This window comes from Xenopus tropicalis, chromosome 3 (assembly GCF_000004195.4).
Source record: "Xenopus tropicalis strain Nigerian chromosome 3, UCB_Xtro_10.0, whole genome shotgun sequence".
NCBI lineage: Eukaryota > Metazoa > Chordata > Amphibia > Anura > Pipidae > Xenopus > Xenopus tropicalis.
The window spans coordinates 115,131,031-115,144,480 of record NC_030679.2 but is presented as its reverse complement, the minus strand read 5'-3'; the positions used below and the strand labels follow the sequence as shown (position 1 = coordinate 115,144,480).

Below are 13,450 nucleotides of genomic sequence, written 5' to 3'. Positions count from 1 at the left end.
ATTAAAACTGGTGTTAAAACCAGTATTTCATTACTGCTTCCTTCCACAAACTGACAAATTCGCAGATCTATCTAAAATACCATGCCTGCATATTTAATTGCACTACTCCCTCCAGTGGTCAAAGTAGAATACAACAGTTGAGGCAACTACTTACAGTTCAACAAGGTTTGGAAGCTTCTGGGCAAGATTTTCAGGCTGCAAATTACAAAAGAAAAACTTTTTTACAGAAAATAAATTATTGTATTTAGCCGTCATGTGCAGTTAATGACAAGAAGTATGTCTTATACAAGCAGTACCTGAACCTAATGCCATTTGGAATAAAACAGATTATTCAACACTAAAGGTGGCCATACATGGGCCGATTCTAGCTGCCGATATCGGTCCCTTCGACTGCTGCTTAGCAGCCTGTTTAGAGGCACCAATGATGGGCCTGCCTGACCGACATCTGGCCTAAAATCGGGCAGATATCGATTGGGTAGGTTAAAAAATTTAGTTGGATCAGGGACCGCATCGGCTTGTTGATGCGCTCCCCGATCCGACTTTGCCCATTACAGTAGTTTTAATTCAATTGTTTGGCCCCAGTAGATCCTACAACTACAGCACTAACACCGACTGGCTAAAATATACCTCACGGGTTGTTTTTAATGTGCCAGTAGGCCCAGGGACAAATACACTGATCAAAACACCAAGGACTACCAAAAGCAATATATCATGATTTTCTAAGAAACTTGTGTGGCTTACAGTACATGGGAGAGAATAAACATGAAACAAAGAAAAATAATTTGCTTCTAAAAATACATGTGTTCATTAATTATCTATAGTTGTGCCAAATAACTTCAAACACTGCTAGTAAATGCTGAAACATTTCCATGAACCTCCAAAAAGTTTTGGCCTCCCTATTCAGTTGCATAAAATGACATGTCCTGGTGCTCCAAGGTAGGATACCAGCACAATGCAGAACACGTGAAGCACTTAAACTCTAGTTTAGTGATCCCAAGCCATATGTTGCTCACCACCACACCTTTGATGCTGCTCCCAGTGGCCTTAAAGTAGGTGATCATTTTTAAATTTCTGGCTTGGAGACAAGTTTTGGATGCACAGAGACTCAGTTTTACTCCAAGCAGAGCCTCCTGTAGGCCAGCACTCCACATGGGGCAGCCAATCACAGCCCTTATTTTGCATCTCTAAAGAACTTTTTTCATTCTTGAGTGGCTCCCCAATACTTTTTACATATGAGTGTGGCTCATGAGCAAAAAATGTTCCCTGCTGTAGTTAGTGCTCTCCTGATGGAGTACAGATAGAAAGCAAGAGCAGTATTAGATCTTGTGTGCTACAATCCATTTGATGAAATGGCTTGTTTACTGATACTGAATGAATTTGTGCCGTGCACATATAGATAACTCACTGTCCTGCCGGGGATGTATATTTAGGAAGGAGAGCAGCCTTTCAATGAGCTTGTGATGTTTTTAAACCCCCACACCTACAAATGGTGAGGTCTCCAAACAAGTGGATCTTTCCCCAATATTACCACCTCGACATTGGCAATACCAGATTAATCAGATCGTTTGGCCCACATGCCAATGGCAATGACAATTCGATCACATTGCCAGGATAGAGGGCGCATCAGCAACCCACCAGGATTTTTAAACTTGCCCAATTGACATCTGTCTGTTTTTCGTCTAGATAATGGTTGGGTAGGCCCATCTGAGGGCCCAATACATGGGCTCATAAACTTAATGAATTTGTGATGTCTCAGACTGTCAGCAGCTTTTATCGACCCGTATACAGTGAGGAACATAAGTATTTGAACACCCTGCAATTTTGCAAGTTCCCCCACGTAGAAATCATGGAGGGGTCTGAAATTCACATTGTAAGTGCATTCCCACTGTGAGAGACAGCATTTAAAAAAAAAAAAAAAAAATCAGTTAATCACATTGTATGATTTTTAAATAATGTATTTGTATTGCACTGCTGCACTCAAGTATTAGGTCATTGTCATGTTAGAAGACCCAGCCATGACCCATCTTCAATGCTCTGACTGAGGGAAGGAGGTTGTTGCTCAAAATCTCACAATACACGGCCCCATTCATCCTCTCCTTAATACAGTGCAGTCATCCTGTCCCCTTCGCAGAAAAGCACCCCCAAAAGCATGATGTTACCACCCCCATGCTTCACAGTAGGGATGGTGTTCTTGGGATTCAACTTATCCTTATTTTTCCTCCAAACACGGCAAGTGAAGTTTAGACCAAAAAATTCTACTTTGGTCTCATCCGACTACATGACTTTCTCCCATGCCTCTTCTGGATCATTCAGATGGTCACTGGCAAACTTCAGACGGGCCTGGACATGTGATGACTTGAGCAGGGGAACCTTCCGTGCAATGCATGATTTGAAACCATGACGGCGTAGTGTTCTACCGACAGTGACCTTTGAAACGGAGGTCCCAGCTCTCTTCAGGTCATCGACCAGCTCCTCCCTTGTAGTTCTGGGCTGATTGCTCACCTTTCTTATCATCAGTGATACCCCACAAGGTGAGATCTTGCATGGACCCCCAGTCCTAGGGAGACTGACAGTCGTCTTTAGCCTCTTTAGCCATTTTCTAACAATTGCTCCAACAGAACGTATAGCAAATGTGCAAGTGGTTGAACCCCTGGGCAATAGTGACCATAATGTTATTTTATTTGATGTTTGGTGCAGGAAACAAATTTACACGGGGGCAACAAAGACAATGAATTTTAGGAAGGCAAATTTTAGCTCCTTAAGGGCAGCGCTTCAGGGCATAGATTGGGGCATTATGTTTTCTGATAAAAACACAGAGCAGAAATGGTTGTCATTTAAAATGATATTAAATCATTACTGTTCTCAATTTATTCCATTAATAAGAAAAAGTAGAAGTGTTAAGAATCAACCTATGTGGCTTAACTCTGAGGTAAAGAAGTTAATAGGGAAAAAAAGGAAAGCTTTTAAGAAATATAAGTCAGAGGGGACAGTAGATGCGTTTAATGATTATAAACACTATAACAAGTGTTGTAAAACAGCAATCTGGAAGGCAAAGATAGAAAATGAGGAGCGCATCGTGGCCGAGGCCAAGACTAACCCCAAAAAGTTTTTTAAGTATATTAATAGTAAAAAGATGCAGGTTGAGGGTGTGGCCCCATTGAGTTATAATAACAATATGGTTACAGCGGATACAGAAAAGGCAGATGTGCTTAACCAGTTCTTTTCTTCTGTGTATACAGTAGAGGAGCCAGTGGGCCAAGTCCCACCCAATAGCTGCACTGTTGCCTCAGCTCCAACTACACAGTGGTTGGCACAGGATATGGTGCTTAAAGGGTTACACAAGATAAATGTAAACAAGGCACCTGGGCCAGATGGAATACACCCTCGGGTACTGAGAGAGCTAGGGGCAGAATTGCAGTGGCCCTTGTTTCTGATATTCTCAGACTCTCTTTCATCAGGTATGGTACCTAGGGATTGGAAGAAGGCGAATGTCATTCCCATATTTAAAAAGGGAGTAAGATCTCAGCCTGGCAATTATAAGCCTGTAAGTTTGACATCCGTGGTGGGCAAGTTATTTGAAGGCTTGTTAAGGGATCACATTCAAAATTATGTAGTGGAGAATGCCATTATGAGCAGTAATCAGCATGGCTTTATGAAGGACAGGTCATGTCAGACCAATTTAATTGCTTTTTATGATGAGGTAAGTAAGAAGCTGGACAGTGGGGATGCAGTAGATATAATCTATTTGGATTTTGCCAAAGCATTTCATACCGTTCCCCACAAACGACTGCTTTCTAAGCTAAGGTCTATCGGTCTTAGTGAAGTCGTTTCATCGGGTTCAGAGGGTGGTTGTTAATAGTACATTCTCTACTTGGAGTAAGGTTCTCAGTGGGGTCCCTCAGGGTTCTGTACTGGGTCCACTTTTGTTTAATTTGTTCATAAATGACTTAGGGGAGGGTATTATGAGTAATGTATCAGTGTTTGCAGATGACACAAAACTCTGCAGACCAGTCAATTCTATCCAGGATGTGACATCAGCAGGATCTTGACCAACTGGCAATCTGGGCAGCTAAGTGGCAGATGAGATTTAATGTGGATAAATGTAAGGTAATGCACCTGGGATGTAAAAATATGCAAGCCCCGTATACCCTTAATGGGACTGCACTAGGCAAATCCATAATGGAGAAGGACCTTGGAGTCCTTGTAGATAATAAACTTGGCTGTAGCAAGCAATGCCAGGCAGCAGCTGCAAGGGCAAACAAGGTTTTGAGCTGTATTAAAAGGGGTATAGATTCACGGGAGGAGGGGGTTATTCTTCCCCTTTACAGAGCGCTGGTAAGGCCCCATCTAGAATATGCTGTTCAGTTTTGGGCTCCAGTGCTCAAACGGGACATTATTGAGTTAGAGAGGGTCCAGAGAAGGGCAACTAAGCTGGTAAAGGGTATGGAAAGTCTCAGTTATGAAGAAAGACTGGCCAAGTTGGCTCTGTTTACACTGGAGAAGAGGCGCTTAAGAGGTGACATGATAACTATGTATAAATATATAAAGGGATCATATAATAACCTTTCTAATGTTTTATTTACCAGTAGGTCCTTCCAACGGACACGAGGGCACCCACTTCGTTTAGAAGAAGGGAGGTTCCATTTAAACATTCGGAAAGGATTTTTTACAGTGAGAGCTGTGAAGTTCTGGAATTCCCTCCCCGAATCAGTCGTGCTGGCTGATACATTATATAACTTTAAGAAGGGGCTGGATGGATTCTTAGCAAGTGAGGGAATACAGGGTTATGGGAGATAGCTCTTAGTACTAGTTGATCCAGGGACTGGTCCGATTGCCATCTTGGAGTCAGGAAGGAATTTTTTCCCCTCTGCGGCAAATTAGAGAGGCTTCAGATGGGGTTTTTTGCCTTCCTCTGGATCAACTAGTAGTTAGGCAGGTTATATATAGGCATTATGGTTGAACTTGATGGACGTATGTCTTTTTTCAACCCAACTTACTATGTTACTATGTTACTATGTTAGTTGATCTGTTTTCACCAAGCTGCTTGGCAATTGCCCTGTAGCCCTTTCCAGCCTTGTGGAGGTCCACAATTTTGTCTCTGGTGTCTTTTGATAGCTCTTTGGTCTTGCCCATGGTAGTAGTTGGAGTCTGACTGACTGTAGGATGGACAGGTGTCTTTAAAGAGCTCAGACAGACTATTTAAAGGCAGAGTAACAAGTCTTTGAGAGCCAGAATTGTTGCTGATTGCCAGGTGTTCAGATACTTATGTGCAGCAGTGCAATACAAATAAATTCTTTAAAAATCATACAATGTGATTTTCTAAATTTTTTTTTAAATGCCGTCTCTCACAGTGAGAATGCACATACAATGTGAATTTCAGACCCCTCCATGATTTCTAAGTGGGAGAACTTGCAAAATAGCAAAATAGGGTTCAAAAACTTATGTTTCTCACTGTATGTCCACCTCTAGGCAAGTCTTTGATTTTGCAACACTTATATTGTCTTGCAGCAGCACAATTCCATCGTATCAATGGAAAGAACATGGGAACATTGTTGATGTGTAAATATATAAAGAACAAACACAGCCCTGGTCCTGTAAAGTAGTACAGTAAAGCCACAAAAGAAACTTTTGTTAGTGCAGTTTGACAAAATCCAAAAATTCTAATAATTTCCTTGCAAGACACAGAATTAGTAGTAGTTCTACTTGTTTCCACTTATACGATTCAAACAAACTGAATCCTCCTGGCAACAGTAAAATTAATACTTTAGCAAATGCTTCTTTTGCAGGAAGACCAATGCCAACTTCCATGTATAAAAGAGAAGCAAAGAAATGGCAGCTCCTTGTACTTTTAACTCATGTACCACTTCGATTGGTTAAGGATGTCTGTATATCAATAAGGCAGCTGGCACATACAGGTTTTATCATCTATACAAATATACATATACATCTAACACGATTCACAGGAAATACTCTTCTCCATTAATAGATACAGTAAGTTCCCTTTTTATAACTTTCTACAAAAAAAGGAAGTGGTCAGTCCTTATTTATTGAAGGTGGTCAAATGTTCCAATGTTATTAGCAATATCTGCTCCCCGCTGCATTATGCTACGACATATACTGATGCTTGGTAAAAAAAAAAAAGAAAAAAGAAATGTATAAGACAGGGCAAATGGGAACTTAACCCTGTAGATGGCATATACACATAACAATATCAATTCCTTGGTAGAAGGTTAAACCTTTTTACTCATCCTGTAACCCTTTCACTGCCAGCTGTTTAGGTCAAAGCAGAACTTGTATTGCCAGACAGTTTTAGAACATTTTGCACTCTTTTACTTTAGGGGCCTATCCTCAGGGGGACTTTTAGTTTACCCAGGAAAAGAATATTTTCCATAATATAAACACACACACACACTAGAAACAAAAATTATTTTATGCACGAAAATGCAACTGATTTGGAAAGTCCCATGTCTCCTGAATGTGCCAATTTCAAATATATATAGTTTTATGGAGATTTCTCACTTGTATAGGTCAAAAACTCCCAGCAGTACACTACCAAATTTCCAAAGCACTGCTTCAGAAAGCTGCATACTTTAGATTTCAAGGCCAAAAATTCCACTAACAGAAGGTTTATCCCAGAAAATTGTACATTTTTGGAAAGAATAGATTCTGGGGAATCCAGAATAGGCACTGTCTGTCTGTTTTAAACTACCAAGTTGCAATGCTTTCCTAAAGTTATTGGTTTTTATCAAAATTTGTGAAATTTAAAAAAAAAAAATTGCTTCAAAGCTTCCAGTCTATAGTATCTTATCTCCTACAGGTCATAAAGTAACCAAATAAAACACCCTAAATTTGAATGCCCAATATGTATAGGTTTACCAAAGTGTGTGGCATGTAGGGGCCCCAATGGGAACATACCCCCATATGATCTGTCATTTCAGCTCCTGCAAAATCAACACATTTACATCCTTTTATGAGGGATAACACTACAAAAAAGTATGCTCACCCCAGAAAGCCATATATATTTTTGGAAAGTACGCATTGCCCTGAATTCAATATGGGTACCCATGTCTTTCTACTCCAAAGTACCAAGCCGCAAAGCTTTCTCTAAGTTTGCAGATTTTTATGAAATTTCCAAAAAACACCTCAAAACTTCCAATATGCAGCATCTTATTTTCAATAGGTGATTAGGTACCAAGATAAAACACCCTAAATATGAACCCCAGAGGTCTACTGAACAGTTTGATGCCCACTGTACATAGGTTTATCAAAGCACATGGCACTTAGAGACCCCAAAATATACCTTGTGCACACTAATTTCATGGCTTACCTTTACCTAATTCATAAACACATAGCAGTTTTATGACGGGTAAAAGCTGCTGAAATGTAGGGTGACCCCTAAAAACCATATATTTTTGGAAAGTATTCATCCTGAAAAATCCAATATGGGTAAAGAGTCCTTTCTACACCAAAGTATCAATCTGCAAAGCTTTCCTAAAGTTAGTGGTTTTTATGACATTTCAGAAAAATCGCATAAAAATGTTGCAATTTGCTGCATTTATCTCACACAATTTCTTGCATACAAAGGCAAGTCACCCCAAATAGGAACACTAAAGGTCTAACTGAACAGTTTGATGCCCAATATGCATAGATATACCAAAGTCCGTGGTATGTACTGACATCAAAATAAAAATAGCGCACATGGATTTCTCGCCTGCCAGCTCAGCTTTTGCACACAGAGCCCCCTGACAGAAAACCATATATTTTTGGAAAGTGCACATTCTGATGAATTCAAAATAGGTAAAGTTATTTTTCTACACCAAAGTTACACATGGCAAAGCAATGAATGCTAAAAACAGATCAGGAACTCTAACACAGGGATAAAAATGCAATAAAACCACAAAAATTGTGCAAAAAAAAGTCACACGACAGCGTAATTATCCAATATCCAATATCTTATCCAATAGTCACGCTGTCAAAATAAAAACAGTTTTTAGGGAAAAGAAACTTAAAAAAAAAAAAAAGTCCAATGTTTCAGTCACCAAAACGTTGGATATATATAAAAATTAAAACTTTTTTTTGCTTATTTTCCATTTTCTTTCTTGTTTTTAGGTGGAGACTGCCAAAAAAAATGAACAGTATTGAGGAACAAACCACTGCATACATATAATACTATCAATCTTTACTGTTTATATGTTAAGGTTACCTACCAAGGTCGTTAAAGAGTTTCGCTTCATGTAAAGCCTCTCCAGATATTGCAGCCCCTCATCTTTTAGCAGTTCCAGAGGGAAATGGTTGAGATTCCGATAATTTAAGAAAAGATTCTTGTGTTTTTCCAGCCTGGCCACAGAAATAGTATGGCAGAGTTCAAATGCCATGTTTCGAAAGGGGCCATCCAACTAACCATGAAAATCAGGAACATTTCATATCATCTCTGCAACACAATGGGAAAAGAAAGGGTTCAACACACCAATTGGTCTATATGGATGGAGGTTTAGCACTCACTGTCAAAAACAAACTTTTGCTTCCCAAATGTTTATCCATTTCTTACCTTACAGCTACACTCTGCGTGCCCTATGCTGCCTGTGTGTGCCATACTCTCTCTGCCCTATGCTGTTTTTGCCCTACTCTGCCTATCCTATGCTCACCTGTGTGGGCCATATTCTTCCTGCCCTATGCTGCATGTGTGGGCCATACTCTGCCTGCCCTATGCTGTTTTTGCCCTACTCTGCCTATCCTATGCTCACCTGTGTGGGCCATATTCTTCCTGCCCTATGCTGCATGTGTGGGCCATACTCTGCCTGCCCTATGCTGCCTGCGTGTGCTATACTCTGCCTGCCCTATGCAGCCTGTGTGTGTCATACTCTCCCTGCCTTATGCTGCCTGTGTGTACCATACTCTTCCTGCCCTATGCTGCCTTTGTTCTGGGAGTTTGTTAGCATTTGGAAATAGTCATTATATGGTCCCTAAGGTATGTAATTATATGCTGGGGGCTGTTGTGCTATCCACAGGGTGGTGGAGGAGGTGGCGGCATATGGATTTAAGGGTATGTCTTAATATGACATAATAAACTTCTTTCACATATGAATGAAGGGTCATATCCCTGCAGTGAGGACCAAACATTTGTGTTTTTGCTGCTCTACCACCATTAATGTGGGTATGGTCTTAAAAGCTAGTGATAACATGGGTATGGTTTGAAGTGGGTGCAGTTCAAAAACTGGCTTCCATTATTGGCCCTCCACCATCTAGGCCACAAAAATTCTGACCCTCTATATCAGAGAAGTTGGACAGCACTGACTTATGTAAATAACGTATTATTTCATTACTTATAATACGTATCGGGCAGTTTACAGTACTTTTACTCGAAACAGACACTTTTCATCTTTTAAATGCACATCATTTAAGATTTCATGGTTTCCTTACTAACTAATTCTAGATACTGGCTTTTAGAAAGGAAGGGCCATTTACAACCACAAGTGTGCTAAAAATGGACACAAATGTTGCTAATGATGCTATTCTTTAAGGTTCTTGGGTCAAAACAAGCAATCTGTGCTGCCTGTGTAGTGCTAAGAGCTAGTGCGTCCATCCTGCCTCGCCTGCTGAATTGTGCGTAAGTGCACCTACTGATGCACGGGGACCCAACAGCTGCCACCACCATAAACATGGCAGCGATTCCAGGATCCTCCCAGTAGGCTGGCAGAACATGCAGAGCGGGCTTGCTTTAAAAGAGTTGCACACTCATGCCAATTTAACCCCACACGGCACAATCCCAACTCTGTCACAACTTGCATCCAATTTTAAACACAAGCATATACAATTGCATTCATTTCAATGTGTCAGATGCAACTGCAGGAAAACAGGCTGCATTGTGGGTACAAAACATGCTGATTTGATTTTGAAAATTGCACTTTGCACAACTTCTGATGGTATAATGGTTCTTTTATAAATACAACATGAATATCAGACATAAAGCAGTTGCCATATGCAGCATCTTTATGCAAGCACTAAAGTCATATTTTCAAATTTCAGTTAATTTTTTATCAGAACTTCTTGTTAGAAACATTTAAGGCACTAATACAAGCTTTATTTTTCAATAACAGTGTCTCTGTTTGATTACAGTGCCAGTGTCTCTGTTTGATTACAGTGCCAAATGTAGAAAAGTCTTGAATATTATTTTCTACATTCAGTGCTAATACATATACCTGCTAATACAGAGTCCTACAGTTCAACAAGGCCTCATTTTATTGATTCAATTAATACACTTTATCTGCATATTATGCTACAGTATTGCCTCTTAATTTGATTTTATGTGTTTCCTTATTTTATTATTACTATATAAACAGTAATCTATTCTGTGCTAATAAAAGTTAAAGGAAAACAAAGAAAACCACATCTAGATGTGGTTTTGTTTTCCTTTACCTTTTATTAGTACAGAATAGATTACTGTTTATATAGTAATAATGAGGAGATGCAGCCTCACAAATATACCTTCAGTACATATAGAATTGTTTGTGTAAAGCGGATTAATGGGGCACTGAGACCTGGTGTTACCTGGCACCCCCAAAAACCCGTGCTATCCTGAAAAGAATTAAATTGCCTCTGAGGAAACAGATGGCAAAATTGCAACTGAGCTCGAGACAGAAGGGATTTTGGTGGTTGTTAATTATGTAACTGAATTGGATCACCATGGTAACCAGACACTTGGAGATCTCAAATAACCTCCATTACAATTTGCAGCATCATATTGCTATAGATACCGTCTAGACTAAATTAACCTTTAATGTGCAAAATTGTGTCTACCATCCATAATATCATATTGTTATATTTCATGCTATAAATTCAGATTTTCAGACTCAAGTTGTCAGAGAAATCCTGTACCAGTGGTTCTCAACCTTCCTAATGCTGCAACCCTTTAATACAGTTCCTCATGTTGTGGTGACCCCCAACCATAAAATTATTCCTAAGACCATCGGAAATATGTGTTTTCCGATGGTCTTAGGCGACCCCTGTGAAAGGGTCATTTGACCCCCAAAGGGTTCCCGACCCACAGGTTGAGAACGCTGCTCTAGACAATATATTTGGCCAACATAATTTCTCTTTAACTAAACTGGCCAATAAGCAACCTCAGCCAACCGTTCTGCCTAAAACAACGGTTGGTCACTTGGAAATGAAAACCCTGTCAATATACGACTCTTACTTAAAAATAGGCAAGGCCAAAACCTGATAGAAAATTAAAAGGGATGCACCTGCCATAGCTTCAGCCTATAGCCCAGTTGATTGCATCCATGCAACTTGGCCATCCACGTGTGCAGCCAAATTGCAGACATAGGTACCAAGTAATTAGTGCAGGCTGGAGGTCAAACTCGTGGAACAGTACATTGCACAGAACCTGAACAGCCCAAGGGAAGATATTCCATTCCAGCATTTTGGGAGATAGTCATTTGCCTTTCACAAGGAAAGCAACTTTTCCACATAAATGATATTGGATCCTGGTTAAGGTTCCTAAAGTTTTAATGTTTGGGTTTTTTTTTGAGGATTTAAGGTTGCTTAGGTTCATCCTGTGAACACAACTCACATTTGACCCTAACCCGCAAAATGCTGACATTTTAGGACCTGCACCCAGCCCCATACTGGTGTCTGCACATGTCCCTGGTTTAAAGACAGGGAATCTTCAGGAGCAGAGGAGCCATTTACTTCCTCAGTCTGACACACACCCAACCCGAACTTGCAACGGTCGCCCAAATTTCAACCTGAAGCCACCTAACCTGCGGGTTTTGGGTCAATCACTAATAGCTTAGCCTGTTATCTGTGCAGACCACACTCATCAGGTATGTACAACTAATAACCATCAGATGCCCATACACAGCAATAGCAACAGCAACCCCACCACAAATACAATGTTGATAAAACTAACATTTTTTTAGTACAGGTATGGGATCCCTTATCCGGAAACCCATTATCCAGAAAGCTCCGAATTACGGAATGCCCGTCTCCCATAGACTCCATTTTAATGAAATAATTTAGAATTTTAAACCAATTTCCTTTTTCTCGGTTGTAATAAAACAGTACCTTGTAATTGATCCCAACTAAGATATAAATAATCTTTATTGGATGCAAAACGATCTCATAGGGTTTAATTAATGTTTTATTGATTCTTTAGTAGACTTAAGGTATGGAGATCCAAATTACGGAAAGACCCCTTATCCGGAATACCCTTGGTCCCGAGCATTCTGGATAATGGGTCCTATACCTGTACAATATTTTAATATCTAATATATTTTAAAGTACTGATATTAATTGTTCACATGAAAAATAATGGCTACCATACCTACACCCCTTTAAAAGGGTAGTTCAACTTTGTCAACTTTGCATGTTTTAACCAATTCTTAGAAACTTCTCAATTAATACTAATTTTTTATAATTTTTTTTTTTGTTTGTTTTTTTTAAATCATTAGCCTTCTTCTTCTTCTGACTCCTTCCAGCTTTCAAATGGGGGTCACTGACCCCGGCAGCTAAGAGGCTACAATTGTACTGTACTTACTACTAATCTTTCTATTTAGGTGCTCTCCTGTCCATATTCCAGCTTCTCATTCAAAACCACTGTCTGGTTGCTAGGGACCCAAGGAACCAGATAGCTACTCAAATTTCAAACTTAAGAGCTGTTGAACAAAAAAATAAAATTATTAAAGGATAAAGAGGATAATTTCAATGTAAACAACCACTTTTAACATTGGAAGATGTAGTTATACAAGCAATCACATCCCAAGTCTACAACAATTTGAGAAACTGAGAACATCTGAAAGTCAAATTGCTTTAAACCAAATTTAGATGTGGTCAGGGTTTTCATGAAAAAAAGCCTCTGGACGCAGAATCTTTACATACAGGTACAGTGTAAATGTTAAAATGCAACAACATTTCCTGTTTATCTGTTGTACACTTCCTACAGCTTTAGTGCATTTGTTTCCACTGAAAATCAACTTTACTGTAGTTGCACCTTAATAAATACATGTTCATGGGTGCACAGCCAGACATGTCAGCTAAATCTATTGTCATTATGGAGACAATGACTCTCACTGGGCATTTTGAGGCCTCATTTTATGTTGCCATGTAGTGTAAAGAGTAAAAATATGGAAATATGGAGAGACATTTGGCTGTTCCATTTAAAGTTGTACTTACTACACATTAAAGTACGGTAAGTGGGTCTTAGCCTAAAGCATCTTATTGTGTCAGACATACAAACATTAAAGGAACAGTAAATTCAAAAAAATTTAAAGTGTGCACAATTTTAAATACGGTGTGATACTTTGTGCGGCCTCAAAATTTGTGTACATGTGCACAGCTAAGCTCTGCAGAATACAGATTCCTGTCTAAATTTCATTATACAGAGGTTATCCGTTATCTGCTATGTAAACCTGTGGCATTTACCCTTATTTCAGATTGAATGGCTACACAG

General features: G+C 39.5%; 1 protein-coding gene across 5 annotated transcripts in view; it reads right to left on the bottom strand.

Moving 5' to 3' along the window:
- Positions 1–13,450, bottom strand: part of lrrc28 (leucine rich repeat containing 28) — a 30,655-nt gene that overhangs the window by 15,788 nt on the left and 1,417 nt on the right. For 3 of the 5 annotated variants that reach the window (XM_012958797.3, XM_012958794.3, NM_001005442.1), the window contains exons 2-3: positions 8,208–8,431; positions 155–195 (exon numbers count right to left, since the gene is read on the bottom strand). In XM_012958797.3, coding sequence (XP_012814251.1) covers positions 155–195; positions 8,208–8,375 — 209 coding nt within the window. In that variant the 5' untranslated portion in view covers positions 8,376–8,431. Of the gene's footprint in view, positions 1–154; positions 196–8,207; positions 8,432–12,538; positions 12,657–13,450 lie in introns of all 5 variants that reach the window. The other 2 variants (XM_012958796.3, XM_012958795.3) reach the window with 1 other exon arrangement.